At 41.6% G+C, this 18,303-nt stretch overlaps 1 protein-coding gene across 1 annotated transcript in view; it reads right to left on the minus strand.

Annotated features, from left to right (window-relative positions):
* Nucleotides 1-6,134: 6,134 nt before the first annotated feature.
* IL17RD (interleukin 17 receptor D) overlaps nucleotides 6,135-18,303 on the minus strand; it is a 70,318-nt gene continuing 58,149 nt past the window's right edge. Inside the window, exons 8-13 of the mRNA XM_075833921.1 lie at nucleotides 17,156-17,221; nucleotides 15,316-15,370; nucleotides 13,721-13,831; nucleotides 12,906-13,090; nucleotides 9,053-9,977; nucleotides 6,135-7,462 (exon numbers count right to left, since the gene is read on the minus strand). Of these exons, the coding sequence (XP_075690036.1) occupies nucleotides 7,356-7,462; nucleotides 9,053-9,977; nucleotides 12,906-13,090; nucleotides 13,721-13,831; nucleotides 15,316-15,370; nucleotides 17,156-17,221 (1,449 nt within the window). The 3' untranslated portion in view covers nucleotides 6,135-7,355. The remainder of the gene's footprint in view (nucleotides 7,463-9,052; nucleotides 9,978-12,905; nucleotides 13,091-13,720; nucleotides 13,832-15,315; nucleotides 15,371-17,155; nucleotides 17,222-18,303) is intronic.

Raw genomic sequence — 18,303 nt, forward strand, 5'->3', positions numbered from 1 at the left:
TGTAATATGCTAAATAAAGAGATGCTACCCCTCCGGTCCTGTACTAGGCATAACACCGTATCTGTTTTGCACAGAGTGTTCCTTTAAAAAGTCTATGTTACAGCTTCCAATTTACTGCTGCAGGTATAGGACGAAGTTAAAGGACTAAAGGAGTATTCCTAGAATCAACAGTGAGTCCTCCACATTGCACCGTAGTGAGCAGAACTTTGAATGGAGAGGTGTAAAGCAACGCACCCTGTGGCTCCACTCAATATCTAGGAGACTGATGGAAACAGCCAAGCGATGTACTCGGCTGTCTCCATCAATCCCATGACATTGAATAGAGCGTCACGGAGCATGCTTATCCGCTGCTCCATTCACAGTTCTCCTCACTGCGGTGGTGCAGTGAGGAACAAGAGCTCTAGTCATCCATTGGTGTCCCAGCGTTGGGGCCCCCAGCGATCAGACCCTTATAATTCATTATACTAATCTTTTTTTTAAGGTTATATTTTAAATTGTCTCGCCCTATTAGATATTAAAGTTTTAAAGTACCTGGCGGGAAATCCAGATGTATATAAAGACAATACAACCAAGATAATGCTGCATCAGATGCTGTAGAACAAATCAGTAGAATAGTGTATGTGAATTGATGGCTCGAAGGGGGTCTTTGTACTTATCCCTCGTGCTGACCATATCCCCAGAAATAAAAATTGTGAACATATGTATTGACTCTCCGGAGTAGTGGGCAGTCCTTTCTCTCCTTTACAGCAGCCAGACCAAACGGAGAACCCACCACAGAACAATAGACCCTATACTGATGGGAAGCATAAAAAAAGGAGGCTGCCCATCAAAACATTCACAACCAATGGTGAAGTATGAACATCTGTCAAGGTCTTACAAAGCAAACCCATCAATCACTAGGACCACTTCACCCTCTTGCGATTTCATGCCAAATAGTATTCAGGAATATCCAATAGCGGATCCCCATTGGGCAGTTTAGTGCGGCTGCCCGGGGCTCCCATGGCCGCCCAAAGAATAAAATCACAATAGGACTCAGATACAATTGACAGCGCCGGCGAGGCAAAGGAACCATCGGTTCCCTTCCCCACTATTCAGTGTTTTTTTTGTGAAGAGACCAGGTCTGCATCGCTGAGTAGAGGACCGCTCGGGAATAGGTGAGTGTGGCACTATCTACAGGGGGCTGTGTGTGGCACTATCTACAGGGGGCTGTGTGAGACACTATTCCAAAAATGTCTGTGTAGTTCAGGGCTAATATCAAATGGGTGTTACCATTCCCATTGTCAGGAGGATGTGTCCCTACATAGCGTGATGTGGTGGTTGGAAACGGTCAGTATTGAGGGACCAAGTCCATTGACAAGAGGAATCGTAACACACATTTGTCAATGCTCACAAAGAAAGGGATTGACGATAGATAAGGCCCAGGGCCTATGGTCTACTTAATCCACCACAGGGAATATCAGTCAATCAGCTTCCAGATTAAAAGGACCTTTACTGTAAATTGATAAATATATATGTATTAAACAGACAAGTCTAGAACTAAATGTATTTATTACATGACACAGTGTCAGCGATATGATTTTTCTTTAGGCTACAACATCAAATGTAAAATTACTTTATTAAACAGGTAATTTTCCAGATTAAGTTACAAGTTGAAGCTCTTCCTTGAATTTAAATGAAATTAGAGTGGAAAAATAGAGTTTTTAGAGCCAGAGGACTGAAGTTACCAGTGAAAAACATTGGGAGCCTGACAAGCCACATACAGATTAACCATTTCAGTCTCGTTACTAAAAGAGGTATTACGGTTTCAGAAAATAAATGCTATTTTTTATATTCTAATGAAAAGTTATACAATTTTCCAACATACTTTCTGTACCAGTTCCTCACAATTTTCAAGATCTTTGATTGCCGTCATTAAATAGGAGCCTTCATTGTTTACGCCCAGTGGGTAGAAATCTGTCCTGGTAATGTAAATGGATACCCAGGTGCAGGGTTCGTTTCAAAACACAGCTTTGACACGTGTACTGTAACAATCCCAGAACCTGTGTATCCATAACATGACCAGTACAAAATTTTATCTGCAGGGAGTAGACCATGAAGGTTCCTATTGAATGACAGCAAGCAGAGATCTTGGAACCCATGAGGAATTGTTACAAAAAGTCTATCAGAAAAATGTATAACTTTCCATTATACACGAGATTTAGGCTGGGGTCCCATGGTGACTTTTGTTTATGCAAGAGTCACAATAAAATCCAGACGGTTATACCGTGATCGCCACACAGCCAAAGGTCACTGTGGAGCCCTGGCCTAAAACGGTGACTTAGACACACGACCATCTATAATGATGGAGAGACAAAAATGTCACATGCAGAAAGGAGAGAAGAAAAAATAAATCTATTTTTATTAATGTCTGTTTATTATGTCAATTGCACAAAAGAATGGTTAATTAATAGCTCGCAATCTGGAAAGACAGTCACAACTGGCCTTTATCTTATGCCTATAGCCATTGTTAGTCTACATTAAAAAAATATATATTTTTTTTAGGCTTACTTCTTTGCGTTATCATAGCCCGAGATAAGCTCATCTGCTTCTGTGTCCTGTTCACGACACTCCCTATTGACTGTTCTGCTGGTAAGCTTTATCATAGAACATTGCGTGGCTCAAAATCACCATCCACATCATTGTCCAGATCTTAAGGTCATGTTCACACCTTCAGGATTCTATCAGGATTTCTAAACACAGATTACAGGCCAAAATCCACTCGCATTCCCCTGGCAATGCAAGTGAATGGGATATTTTATACCACTTTCCCACACTCCGGAAAATATCATGCAGAATAATGAACATGCCGCAGATTGTAACATTTTCAGCATGTTCATTATTGTCGCAGATTCCATGCTGAATGGCTGCAGATTACCTCCGCTGAAATACAATACATCTAACCCGAGCCCGGATCCGCTGTTCAATCCTAGAAATCTGAGTATCAGCTGCAGATTTCTGAATTTAACAAATCCGTGATGTGTGAACATAGACGAACTGGCTTAAATAGCGTCAATAATATGTGTGGGCATTATGTAATCCATATTCAATCATTTCTATGGGTCTATGATAATAATGACCTACCACAGCATAAAACAGGACATGTTATCATATGCAAGAATATGCAAATCCTTATATTACAAGTAACAAGTTACAAGTATTAAAGGGGTCGTAGGAGATGGGGCACTTCTAATCTGGTGACAGAGATGAATAGGAGAAGGCTGTAATACTGTGAACCGCCACTACAAGTGTATCGGCGTTTCACAGTACAAGCAGTAAAGGGAATTAAGGGGAAGCAACGCTGGCATGAGCACCACGACCCCTTCACAACAGCTGATTAGCAGGAGTGCCGGTAGTCGAACCTCACCAATTAGGTATTGATGGCCTAATCTGAGGATAGGCCATCGATTTCTTAGGACTGGAAAACCCCTTTAATACTTGAAACTTGTAATCATGTGACAGAGCCTCTTTAAATGGGAGAAGGCTGTAATGTGAACTCAAGTGTGTCCACGATTCACAGTACGAGCAGGTTTAAATAACGGGGAAACAGCGCTCGTATGAGCACCGGAGACCCTGCAAAACAGCTGATCTACGGCAGTGCTGGGACTCGGACCCCAACGATCTGATATTGATGGCCTATCCTGAGGATAGGCCATCAATTTCTTAGGACTGGAAAACCCCTTTAAGGGAAAAACTGAATAACCAAATGCATTCCTAAAGACCATAGGCCTGTATGTATGAAAACAGTCTCGGAGAAAAGTGGTCTTGTGGCCCATGGCAATAATTTTTCCAGTACGGCTAAAGAAACAAAAAGGTGAACTCTTCCGAGAAACAAAATTGAAGTCCCCCAACCTGATTGAAACAAACATTAAAAGAGTTTTCCCATCTTGAACATTTGTGGCATATCCACAGGATATGCCATGTCAGATTGAGGCGGGTCCCACCTCTGGGACCCGCACCTATCTGTAGAACGGGGCCCCCTAAACCCCGTTTTACCTTTCTAAGCTCTTGCTGCCTCCCGGCCACTTCCAGATTATACGGTCGGGAGTTACGAAAACAGCATAGCTTGCTGAACCACGCTGTTTCCGTAACTCCCATAGAAGTGAATGCCAGTTACTGAAGCAGCGTAGCACGCGAGCTACGCTGTTTCCGTAACTGCCATTCACTTCTATGGGACCTGCATCTATCGATCCTGCGGACATGCCATAAATGTCAAAGATGGGCAAACCCCTTCAAATGTAATTTAATGTAAATGTATCTGAAATAAGAGAATTAAATACATTTCAGATAAAATACTGGTCGGTACAAATGAAAGTGTTAAATGCAAGTAAGAAAAAAAAAGAAGATTTTTTTTATTATACAATATAAAGGTATCGGGACACATTACATTGTTTCAATATTAACATATCCGATACTTTCTAATTTATTCAATAAATGTACATTTCACAACTTGCTACAACTCGTGTCAATACAGCTACAATATTTACAAAACAAACAGCAAAGAGTAGAGAATCTTTAAAACTATATGTAAAGGGAGGAACAATCATCCATTTGGCCTTTTAAGGTGGTTACTACTAATTTTTGCTAGAAGAATTGTAGAATTTGGATATTATAATAGAGAAGTCTCCTTTTCATTACATTCATTGCCTGACCCTAATGATGCCAACTGCAATATTGAATATGCTTAATAACAGAAGCATGCGGGCACCAAAACAAGCCTTACATCTTATAACAGAGGTGAACCTAAGACTGTTGACTCTAGGGACCAGTCAGACCTATCCAGGAGCCACAAATAACTTTTTCAGGCATCTATAAAAACAAAACAATTGGCTACCTGGGTCCTAGGATTGGCTACCTAGGTCCAGCTCTGCCATATAATACTTCTTTCCAAATTGGTCATGCCGCAAAATTAAATTAAAGGCGTTCTTCACAAGATGGTGCTATTTGCTTTTGCAGATAAAGCGCTGAAAATTCATAATGAACATGATTTCTCAATGAGGTCCCCATGCGCAGAGGTCACAGACCACACTGTATGGATGGTGCGCTATTGCATTTGTTCGTATAGTGCATGTATGAAAGCACTGTAGCATCCATAGACAATTCAGCTATATATTGGCCCGAAATAGCTGTACCCAGGGACCATATTGAGGGACCATGAACATTAGAACTTTATGTAGTAATATAAATAGCAACAATTTGTTTAAGCAAACTTAAATTCAGATGGTTGTAAAATATAGTGGTTTACTAAAACGTTTAATTTTGTGTTCAAAGTGGACTTTTAAACAAGAAACTACTGACGGGTTTCATAACCATATGAATGACTTCTGAATACTTGACCTACACACGTCAAAGCAGGTAGCTAGCATTTCTTAGTATAGCCACTAGAGGGCGGGTGAGAACATAACACGGTTCTAGAGATCCCTAAATATAAAAATACTTGTTAACCTTAATTGCAATGAATTAGGGTGCAGGCTCTGGTCTGCCTGACACCCCCAAAGACAAACACGTAGTCACTGAGATTAGAACATGTCTGTCTGATCAGCGAGAGGGGAAGGACAGGACTATCTAGGTCCCCATAATAGTCTGTATAGATGACATTGGTATCTGTCAGACGACTACATCCTGCCCCAGATATTGAAGACAGGAGAAGTCTAAGGCACAGAAGGCCGAGCTTACATAAAACTGGGCACAGTTTATTTTTACGCATTAAAAATGTCCAAATTGTGGATTAAAGCTGATCAGCAGATGAACTAATGTAAATGGTAAATTTCCCTATCCATTGATTTCACAAATGCTTATGGTTAGAGCAAAGCATTTTTGACATAGTTCTAGGATCAGAGGGAACCAATTCGAGACCTCAACATGCCTTACTTGAGCATTTTATCAGAGGTTGGCCAAAGCAGACTACCCCTTTAAGAAAAGGTCTACCTAAAACGGACAGCTCCAATAACGTAAAAGTTTTTTGAAAGTTTAGTCACCCTTTGATATATCATAGTGACATGTCATAAGTTTTGATGGGTGGGGGTCTGAGCATGGAGACCCCACTGATCGCTAAATTGAGGCGGAAGAAGGACTCAGGTGAGCGCTGTGCTGCTTTGTTTCTGATCAGCTTTTCTCGGAAAGCCAAGCACACGGTGTATTGACTCAAGACTTTCTATTGAGCTCGTACACTACGTGGTCGGCTTTCCGAGAAAAGCCGATCAGAAACTCAGTGGCACATCGCTCACCTGAGCCCTTCTGCTGCTTTGTTTTAGTGATGGGTGGAGGTCTCAGTGCTCGGACCCCCACCAATCAAAACTTCTGACCTGTCAAAAGATTTTTGAAAGTTTAGTTACACTTTAAACAGTTGTTAGAAGGGTCACATAAATGTTAAGATGTAGTCCGCAAGAACTTATATAAATTATATTTACAAAACACCCACAAGTTGCCAGAAACACAAAATGCTAATATAATAGTTGTGCAAGGAATTGCTAAATTTGTATCAATTTCTAGACAAGAGGAAATTTTGAAGCACAAGCCAAAACACAGTGATCTGGGTCGTGGTCATTCGTGAAGGGTCAGGTCTAGTATCATTTAACAATTAGTTCCATATTATGGGGGCTTTTAATTTCTAGTTACTTGCCATGTAAATTTATTATGGAATGTAAAAACTAAAATGTGGTAGGACCTCTACGTGAGGTCAAGTATCTCTACTCATGCAAACATATACATGGAATTGTCCCATAGGACATTTATAATCCAGTACACACACAAATCTGAGGTCTATAAATCCATTAGTGGTCATGGTCAATCGTACTCTTCTGGTCATTCTCAAGGTGCATGTTTCTTTATCTCATGGATTATAGATGCAATTGTCAAGGGTCCAGCTTCAAGAAACAGAGTCGGCAGAGGCTTCATGGCCAGAAAGAAGATTTGTTCCGTCATTTTTTTTTAGTAAAAGGAAGATCTCTGCATCATGTCTTCACTATAATTAAAATATCCACAGAAGACAACACGGTCGTTTCCCCCCTATAAAAAGACAAACTGCGAATTCCATAAATGAATCCATTAAACATATGATGACCTTCGGTGACGTCATTATCGAAGCCCCAAATTTTCAACTTGTTCACTGGCTCAGAGGTCGACTTGGGTAGAAAACAAGGGCAAATTCTATTAGTCTTTCAATTAATTCAAGTAGGTTCAGGGTCTGCAGTGATATGGTGACTTTTTTTTTTTTTTTTTCACAAAACCGGTTTGTTAAAGTGGCAATGCATATTAACTCCTTCACTGCCAGTGGGGGACTAGCCCATCCATTGGCACAGAATGGGTTAACCAGTAAACTACAAAGGTGCAATGGCTTGGAGCTCGTCAGGATGAATGTGGCAATGAAGATCTGCCTTACAGATGCTGTACACAACAGATTTTGGGACACTGGGCTCCTCCTCTCCTGTAAGGAAACATAAAAGGATTAAAAAATGTTGTAACACAAGGCTATGTACAATATATTGACAGCAAGCGCTACAGTGGAGAACGAAGCGGCATTCATCTGCCAGCAATCAGCTGACCTCAACACTGGTTGCCCGATTATCGAATATTGATTGAATACTAAAACCAGAAATGAAGAAGAAAAACAACAACTTTTATTTGTCAGTCTGCAGCGGCTCCTGCGAGTTCCTGAAACAAACCGACTTGTAGAAATCTTGCACTGAAACAGGAGGCTTTCACACCTTTGTGTTCACCATGCTTTAACTAGAATGTGAAAAGGGGAGGGGCTTAAATGAATGGGCGTGGTTTTGATTTGCTTGTTGATTGCCGTACGAGTGGTAGGGAAAGGTTTCTACTACCTCCCTGTTGAAATACATTGTATACTTAAAGAAGCACTCCAGTAATTAAAAAATAATAATAATAATCCTATAGAGTGCAGTAAAAAAGACTGTAGAGCCTCCTGTGTATGCCTTGTGTATTCCTGTTTTAGTTGATGTGCCATTTTATGGATTGTCTGCCATCTTGGTTCCTTTTTCCCCTCTGATACAATTCCCATGATGCTTCTAGCTTTGCAGAGGCATAAGTGGCAGAATCTCATCACATTGCACTAGCTCTGAGTCCTATCTAAGTGCAGCAAGTGACAGATCAGTGACATAGAACTTCTGTCCTCACACTGCAGAGTCTCAGTGTATTCCTATGTGTCGAAGCGCAGCCTGTCTCCCCTGCCTCCTACTTGTGATAGATTTATCTGTCAATTTCTACACAGGAGGCAGTGAGAAGCAGCATCACATAGAAATACACTGGAGATTATGTACACAGCGCACTCAGATAGTTTAGACAGTGTGAGCCAGGGGAATTTTAGAACTTTGCAAGTATTTATTGTATGGACTTGCCTATTATTATTAACTGCACTCCTGCTCCCTTAAATAGGGAAGAAATAATTTATACAGAAGCACGAGATGCATGGGGAGACGACATACAGAGGAACAAGTAGGTTGGAGCTGGTTGGGGAGAGGAGTAGTCTCAGAGTTGACAGGAGGGATTTGATTGGTGATGATATAATCCTGTAGTTTATGAGAGCATGATCTATTCTGGGTGTCACACTGAGATCACGTGACGCAGCTGCCCATTATGAAAGGGTTCAAAATGTGCAGATGCAATGGAGCTGGGACGAAACAAATGACACTGCTAGATTATTGCTTGTGAGTTAGTATTATATGTGCATAAAAAAAAAATTGCCGGACTTCTTCTTTAATAACATGTTACAAAGTTTAACATCTAATAATATTGTAACAAAATATGAAAAAATGAACACCAATATAAATATGAGCGTGTGACAGGCACTCATATGTATTTCATGATACAACCCCTTTAATGCAGGGGTTTCACATTTGAGACCTCCTTGTACAAGCCAAAGCTGCAGGGGATTGAATGGAGGCCACTGATAAGAAAACATTAATACAGCACATGCATTAAACAGTTCACAAATGCACCCAAATCTGCATGAATGGTAATGTATAATGCTCTGCAAATAAAAGGGACTGTGGCTTACCTAGACCGGAGGATGACGAGACACTCTCTGCAATAGATGACGTTTCTACTTGATCAGGCAGTAACCCATCCATTAAAGGTAGTGACAGCTCAGAAGAAGGAACAGAAGAGTCATATATCCCAGAGTCTCGAGGCATGTCTGCCTGGTTGACGACCTTTACAGAATGAAGAACTGGTTGGAGAACACAACACTCAACTGGTGTGTTTTGTCCTTCAAAATCATCCCCGGTATCATTGCTCAAGGTCGGTAAGTGACCTTCAGCTGATGCCATCACATCGGCCTTCACTGGGAAGTCGTGTTCGGTCCCCTGTTTCCCTGTGACGTCATTCAAGACTAAGCCAGAATCAAACTTTTCCATCACAGGTTCCTGGTAGTGCAGGGTAGGAGAGTGTGACGGAATATGTTCCTTCTCAAACCAGTCCGGTTCCTGATCAATATACTGGTGCATGTTACAAATGGCGACATACAGTGATCGTCCGGCTTTGCTTCGAAAATAATTGCGTTTGCTAATGTTGGTAGGATAGTGCTCATGGTCTTGGAGGCTCAGCTCTTTGGAGTAGAGGTGGGAGTACAGCTGGGGAAGGTGGTCCATGAGTTTGTACTTCTTAGTCACATCTAGAACACAAGGAATGTCATTTTCACTGGAGTAATCAAAGTAAACCGTGATGAATCTGCCAAGATCGTCCGAGCTATCCTGGGCCTTGCTTAGTTTCTCAGCGATCATAGTCATGGCGCTCACAAAGATCTCTCCTTTGCCAGATTCAACGTTGGTGCCCTTACTCTTTTTCTTCTTCTTCTCAACAAAATACTTCATTCCCTTGGAACACACGACGACGATGTAATGAGAATCTTTCATTTTTTGTTTCAGCCACTCACGTTGTCCCTCTTTGCAGATTTTCAAGTTTTCCCACAAGTCCAAAGAAACCTAAACCGCAATAAATAAAGCGAGTACATGGAGTGTAAAGATAACGTAATGGTGTCAATCATGAAGAAGAAAATTATAGCAGGTTGGTAATGACTAAAAATTAGCTATTTGGAGACACTAAAGCAGCAGATAGCAGTAAGGGGCCAAAAGGGGGCGCTCTTACCACTTGTGACTTAAAGAGGCTCTGTCACCAGATGATCAAACCCCTATCTCGTATTGCAGCAGATAGGCGCTGCAATGTAGATTACAGTAAAGTTTTTTGTTTTTTTTTAAAAACGAGCATTTTTGGCCAAGTTATGACCATTTTTATATTTATGCAAATGAGCCTTTCTAAAGTACAACTGGGCGTGTTTAAAGTTATGTCCAAGTGGGCGTGTATTGTGTTCGTTACATCTGGGCGTTTTTACTTCTTTTACTAGCTGGGCATTGTGAATGGGAGTGTATGATGCTGACGAATCAGCATCATCCACTTCTCTTCGTTACCACCCAGCTTCTGGCAGTGCAGACACACAGCGTGTTCTCGCTCATCCGACGCGATGAAGTTCCTGTGGGAGGAAGTGAGTGACGTCACAGCGTGATCTCTGGAGAACACGCTGTGTGTCTGTGCACTGCCAGAAGCTGGGTGGTAACGAAGAGAAGTGGATGATGCTTATTCGTCAGCATCATACACTTCCATTCACAACGCCCAGCTAGTAAAAGAAGTAAAAACGCCCAGATGTTACACACACAATACACGCCCAGTTGTACTTAAGAAAGGCTCATTTGCATAAATATAAAAATGGTCATAACTTGGCCAAAAATGCTTGTTTTTAAAAAAAAAAAAACACGTCACTTTTATCTACATTGCAGCGCCGATCTGCTGCAATACGAGATAGGGGTTTGAAAATCTGGTGACAGAGCCTCTTTAAAGGTGTGTATTTGAACATGTTGAAATACTCAAAGAATAAAAGTGACAATGTCTGTTCGGGGGCTATACGTCGCTCTGCTTCCTCCTTAATTACTCTTTGGCATCTTCGAGATGCCTGTATCAAATGTTCCCCAATCTCACGACAGTGGCACTTTAAGAACATGACTAATGTCTGAATCAGCGGTGAATATCTTGAATACATTTTAAGCAAATGAAAACAAGTAGATACATAAAATATAATTTCACCCTATAATGATAAAAATATTTTTTTTTTTTTACAAATTCCATTCAGTTTTTCAGGAAGTTATTTGTATTTTTGGGTGGCGAACAATACGGCCAATACAGCTAGGACAATACGGCCACTACAGCTAGGACAATACGGCCACTACAGCTAGGACAATACGGCCACTACAGCTAGGACAATACGGCCACTACAGCTAGGACATTATGGCCACTACAGCTAGGACATTATGGCCACTACAGCTAGGACAATACGGCCACTACAGCTAGGACAATACGGCCACTACAGCTAGGACAATACGGCCACTACAGCTAGGACAATACGGCCAATACAGCTAGGACAATAGGGCCACTACAGCTAGGACAATATGGCCACTACAGCTAGGACAATACGGCCACTACAGCTAGGACAATACGGCCACTACAGCTAGGACAATACGGCCACTACAGCTAGGACAATACGGCCACTACAGCTAGGACAATACGGCCACTACAGCTAGGACAATAGGGCCACTACAGCTAGGACATTATGGCCACTACAGCTAGGACATTATGGCCACTACAGCTAGGACAATACGGCCACTACAGCTAGGACAATACGGCCACTACAGCTAGGACAATACGGCCACTACAGCTAGGACATTATGGCCACTACAGCTAGGACATTATGGCCACTACAGCTAGGACAATACGGCCACTACAGCTAGGACAATACGGCCACTACAGCTAGGACATTATGGCCACTACAGCTAGGACATTATGGCCACTACAGCTAGGACAATACGGCCACTACAGCTAGGACAATACGGCCACTACAGCTAGGACAATACGGCCACTACAGCTAGGACATTATGGCCACTACAGCTAGGACATTATGGCCACTACAGCTAGGACATTATGGCCACTACAGCTAGGACAATACGGCCACTACAGCTAGGACAATACGGCCACTACAGCTAGGACATTATGGCCACTACAGCTAGGACATTATGGCCACTACAGCTAGGACATTATGGCCACTACAGCTAGGACATTATGGCCACTACAGCTAGGACATTATGGCCACTACAGCTAGGACAATACGGCCACTACAGCTAGGACAAATTGCCAGCTGCTTAGGCTTCGTTCACATCTGCGTTGAAGGCTTCCATCACAGATCTGGTCAAAAATGGTAAACAAAATAGCGCAGCATGCTGCACTACTTTGTCCACTAAAACGACGGACACCATGGCGGAAACCCGATGGAACCCATAAAAGTCAATGGGTTCTGTCAGGCGCCGATGGTGTCCTTCATGCAATGGATCCGGTGCTTCCAGTATTGTCGTTGCTCTGCTCCTATGATGGAGCAAAACAATGGAAACACTGAACGCAGATGTGAACGAGGCATTAGTTATGCACTCCTGTATGGCTATAGAACTAGGCAAATATGCAGCTAAAGACTGTAATGAAAGCTGTGGACACCATCATCATTTTGAACAAAGTAACAAATGAGCGCAGCATAAGAACCAAGAGTTTCTAATTCTTTTTAGGGAAATGCTCTTTAAAACTGCATGATTTATAACAATACATTTATAAAAGTGCACTGCAAAAACAAATGTAATCATTGTTTACGTGCACACAGTGAGTATGTACGGAAGGAATAAAAAAAAAAAAAAAAAAGATCCTCTATAAGGAACGCTCCACGCATAAATTGCAGGAGCTGCTCATCGGGACACTAAAAAAAAAAAAAAATTATCAAAAAAAATTATAATTTGGTAATACAATAGAAAACAGCTGCTCACTTCACATCCGCAGAAATCCTGGAGAAAATAGGCAAAACACTGGATGACATTGATGTGCTTCTGACAGTCCTTGTTGGAGTAGCAAATAAAGACTTTAGGTCGTGGTCGAGGCCTTTCCACATGAAGACTTCCAGCATAGGTGGAGGACTCGGAGCTCTCCTCATCGAGGTGTGAATAGATGTTTTCTACAAGGTAAAAATAGTCAGAGAAGAGACAACAAATTTTCCTTATTTTTAAAACATGGCTGATGGCCGAATTATGGACTCATAGTCACTCTGTTCTACGATGGTGTGAGGCACAATGCTTCTAAAAAAGAATACCTTGTACGATCACATCAGTGTCGTTATTTCCAGTTTTCTGTTCTGTCATAGGAACAACGATAACATTGGAAATAATAGATGAGCCACATGACTGACACCAATGGTGACTGAAGGTGCCCATTGACCGAGTTTCATGGGGTTTCCATCAAAGTTTTGGTAATTTATCAGTACAAAATAGTGCGGTATGTTGTGCTATTTTGTCTGGGATTTTTGGCGAAATCTGTTACGGGGGTTCCTAATGGAGCCTCTAATACAGTGTGTGACAAAATCGGTGTGAAAATAAAAACCGTCTCCGCATAAATTTGGAGGCATATGGAAGAACAGTATGAATCCATAGATTTATTTATGGGCACTGGATCTGTAGCACATGGATCCATAATATGGCATTGTGCATGAGGTCTTAGTCAGATACATATGAACGAAAATAAAATTTGAGCCTTTAAACGTCACATTATCTTCTTAAATATAAACGATTCCCTCTTTTACGGCACATACCTTGCTGTTTTTTTCTGCACATAACAGTAAACAGTGTTGCGAAGGCAGATATGATGACCAAAGGAACTGTGATAGCGATGGCACGAATTGGTCCAGCCCAGGGAGAATGCACTGCAGCAGGAAAAAAGACAGTCATTCAGATGCCATCCATCCTTTTCCCATCAAGCACATATGGCTATATGTCGACAGGATGCCCACTGACCCAGAGAACGAGGGTGCCCGGTCACTCGTTCCTAAGAGAGGTGGCAGTGTATGTGTGGCCGCTACTATTCTAGTGAACAGTACACATGAAAACAGCTGATCGCACTAACATTACAGGGCCACCCCTTAACCCCTTCCCGACATTTGACGTATGGTTACGTCAGAGATGGGTAGGGGGAAGTATGGAACGGGCTCACGGGTATGTTACAGCCGGCACTTCACAGCGATCCCGCTCGTTTAACCTGTTAAATGCCGCCGTCAATAGTGACCGCGCGCATTTAAAATGGTTAGAAAGAGGGGGGCGACCCCCTCTTGTAGATCATCGATCCCCCCGCATTGCAATTGCGAGGTGGCGATGGTTGCTACGGCAGCCTGGGAGCCTAACGAAGGCCCCCAGGTCTGCCATCTTTGTGCACTTATTAAGTCCTGCCTCTGCCAGGGCTTAACAGAAGCCGGTCAGAAACACGATATACTGCAATACAGAAGAATTATTTTAAAAAAAGTAAAAATTAGTACACATTTTTTTTTTTTTTTTATGTAAAAAACAATTACAAATATTAAAAGTAAAAAAAAGAAAAACCCTTTTCCCCCTAGAGCATTGTAAAAAAAATAAACATAATTTGTATGGCCGCATCCGTAAAAGTCTGAACTATTACAATAGTAAAAATAAATAGTAAAAATAAATAAATGTAAAAATGGAATAAAAAGCGATCAAAACGTCACATGTACTCCAAAATGATATTATTAAAAACGACAGCTTATCCCGCAAAAAATAAGCCCTCATACCGCTTAATCAACAGAAAAATAAAAAAGTTATGGCTCTCAGAATTTGACGAACTAAATAAATTTTATTTTTTACACTTCGTTTTTTCCTTGTAAAAGTAGTAAAACATAGAAGAAACTATACATATTTGGTATCGCCGTAATCGTATTGACCCGCAGAATAAAGTTAACATGTTGTTTTAATTGCACAGTGAATTCTGTAAAAATGAAGCGCAAATGAATCGTGTGTTTTTTCGTTTTCTACCCCACAAATAACTTTTTTCCCCGTTTCCCAGTACATTATATGGCACAATAAATGGCGCTACGGAAAACTACAACTCGTCCCGCAAAAATCAAGCCCTCATAGGACTATATCGATGGAAAAAATGAAAAAGTTATGGCTTTTGGAAGGTGGGGAGGAAAAAAACTAAATTAAAATCTGAAAGTTGTTTACAACGGGAAAGGGTTAATAACCCGCAAAACCGGGTGAGCCTGCAACAATGAAAGAAGCGTGGCTAGGAGGCACCACACATACCCCTCCACATCTGTGGCATGTACAGATTTAATTCCTAGCTATAGTACCCAAGACCTGTGTACATTTTCTTGCCAGGCTACAGTCTCCAGATACATACCGGGTTTTAGAGAGTAGTGCATGGAGCGCCGGGTTGTGTTGGTGTCGTCAAGAAGCTGCAAAGAGTTAAAAACGAAAACGAATATTTAAGACTTTTGCCCTGTATTGAATTCATTGCATTTCTATGAACATATCTAAGGTTCAAAAATGTTTTAATTTTTTTTTTTTAAGTGTTCTGTTGGACAAAGAACACCACTTTACGACATCCCGACACAATACAGTACAAGAAACATATATGGAGAGTATGTCAGATGTCTAATTAGAATACACAACTAAATTAAATAACCAGGAAAAGAAACAATCTGTATATTGACCATACTTATAAAACTTTATAACTTTATTACCCCCACATATTTGGGTCTTTTGACTTCACTACAGATTAAAATAAAGTGCAGTAGTGTAGCTCCCTCTAGTGGCCGATTAGAACAAGACACATATCAATGTCAGTGTTAACATTTTGCATCAAGGCATTAAGACGTAAAACTTCTCCTAACCTATTTTTATGTTTCTCTTGGTTCTCTATGGAAAGTCCGGAAGATCGTGCTAATGCTTGTCCATACAACTAATCACACTGCTATATAATGTGTCTGTAATTCCAACACACAGCATGTTCTACTATTGCCTGTATCGGTAGTATCTCCGTCAAATAGGCCCCATGCACACGACCGTGTTTTTTATCCGTAATTACGGACACATTCATGTCTATGGGCTACTGACACCTTTCCGTATCTTTACGGTTGCATGTCCGTTCCGTAGAAATGATCCGTAAAACATACAACATGTCCTATTCTTACGGCACGGACTCCCCACAGGAGCCTACGGGCGCTTCCAGAATTACGGACGGCTACGGATGTGCACCCGTAATTACGAAAGCGTTCCTAAGCAGTTGCACATCATTTGTGGTTTTCTTTTTTTTTTCACGGATCCGTATATACGGATACACTACCAACAGTATTTGCGGATACCGTTCCGTATCTGCGGATAAGTTGTGGATGACTACAGATCCCCATTTACGGATGGATGAAAATATGGTGGTGTGCATAGGGCCTTATAGTCATGTTTAAGGTCTGTAAGCATTTGCACCCTATAAGGCCTCATGCTCACGGCCCGCAAAAATCGAAAAGTAGGACATGCTCCATATTTCCCGGCGCGGTCCTACGGCACGGACACCCTTCCGTAGTGATACGGAAAGGTGTCTGCGGCTAATAGAACCGGAAGGGTCCGTAATTGCGGAGTTTTTTTTACAGTTGTGTGCATGGGGCCTAAAGGTGGGAATAGCTCCTGACGTATACACCAGACTACAATGGGCTTGTTTTATGGCAAAACAGTGCATTTCCGTATAATTTTATTTTCTACTGTTTTTAGAAGCGTTTACAGCACAGTATAAGGTAGGCTAATTCCACATCCTGAATGAAACAATTTGTTGCAAAACCGGTGAGTGCCTCGATACTTTCTATCTGTTGATATACAGCACAGTATCATGTTTGTATGTTTTTTCTACCAAGAGAGTGAACGGGTGATGTATGAATTAGTATGACATAGTACGGCCTGGGCATGCGCTCGGCGTAGTGTAAACGGGACCTAATGGTAATCAAATAAAATGAGTTTGAGGACAACATTAAAAATGCTCCCGGGGTTGATCTGGCGATAATTCTGCTTATGAAACGACGTACATGCTATAGCTACATGGTATAAAAATTGGGTAGACGTAGCGGACGGTCCTTGACCAATCTGCCGGATTCATCTAAATCCCTAAACTGGATCAAGCTGATCACCACTTGTTAATGCTAGCGCAAAAGTAACACAATACAGTTAAAAATCACAGTACACAGACATATTACCTCAATGACGTAATCCCCGGGAGACATGTTCTGCAGAAGACAGTTTGTGTAGTCGGTATTCTGAACCTAGAACAATCAATCAATTATGTTACAATTAAAAATCATTAACGCAAAAAAAATCTTGTATTCACTAAATACACAACACGGATCACCCTGTGATTGGTAGATAGGTTTGTCCATAAAGGCTCAGCTTTCGCGTCACGTGAAATAGCGTGATTTTTGCGGGAAAAAAAAAACCACATTTTGACGGCGACATGTGAACCCAGCCTAAATGTAAAACTTTGCCGGATGCTTTAACCAAGGCTTAGTTACACTTTCTGAATATAATACTTCACACTTAGCGCTCACAGACTTAAAGCTGGAGGGAAGGGCGCTTGGTACTTTTAACACCCTAATTCTGCCAAAGTAAGTTTGGAATGCTCCTCATCCACAGGACCGCCCCGTGGGCCGACAGAGGGGCTGTGCGATTCATAAGCTGCTGACGCAGATTGGAAGACGTCCTAGCAATGCCTTGGAGCATTTAACTGTGCAAATAGCGTCAGGATCCAACACACACAAGACCGTGATGATAACTCCAGCAGTAAAGAATCTCGGCAGGGAGCCCAGAACTACGCTTCACTTCAACCAACTTCCTTTTTGTCCACTTAACTATCTCAGAGCAGAGTCGGACAATCAGACCCTGTTCACATCACATCTGTGATGTACGCTTAAGCATGTATGCCAGGAAAAGCTCCCAGTGTACACACCAAGCATATCCATAGGGCGCCGTTAACCCGGCGGAGGCCAAAAGAGTGTCCTTTTTGGTACGGTATACCACAAAACAAAGAAGGTATGAAATAACGTAGTAGACTATGCTATTCCATAGAACGAAGAGTAAAAACATATGCCAATTTTTTTTTTTTTTTTTTACAATGACAGCTTATGGGCGACACCCCCCCCCCCATGCCTATACAGTAGGGTACGTCACAGCCCCCCTACACATCCAGACTTTCCCGGCATATACGTCAAACGGAGGGCAATGGCGTGAAATGAACAGGGCCTGAGGAGGATGCAATTATAAAACTCCCAGATTAATAATAAGGATAGGGCTACATGGCAACTTGCAGCTGCGCGATATAGGATCTGCTACATCACAACGAATGACGGTA

Source organism: Rhinoderma darwinii, chromosome 7, assembly GCF_050947455.1.
Source record: "Rhinoderma darwinii isolate aRhiDar2 chromosome 7, aRhiDar2.hap1, whole genome shotgun sequence".
NCBI lineage: Eukaryota > Metazoa > Chordata > Amphibia > Anura > Rhinodermatidae > Rhinoderma > Rhinoderma darwinii.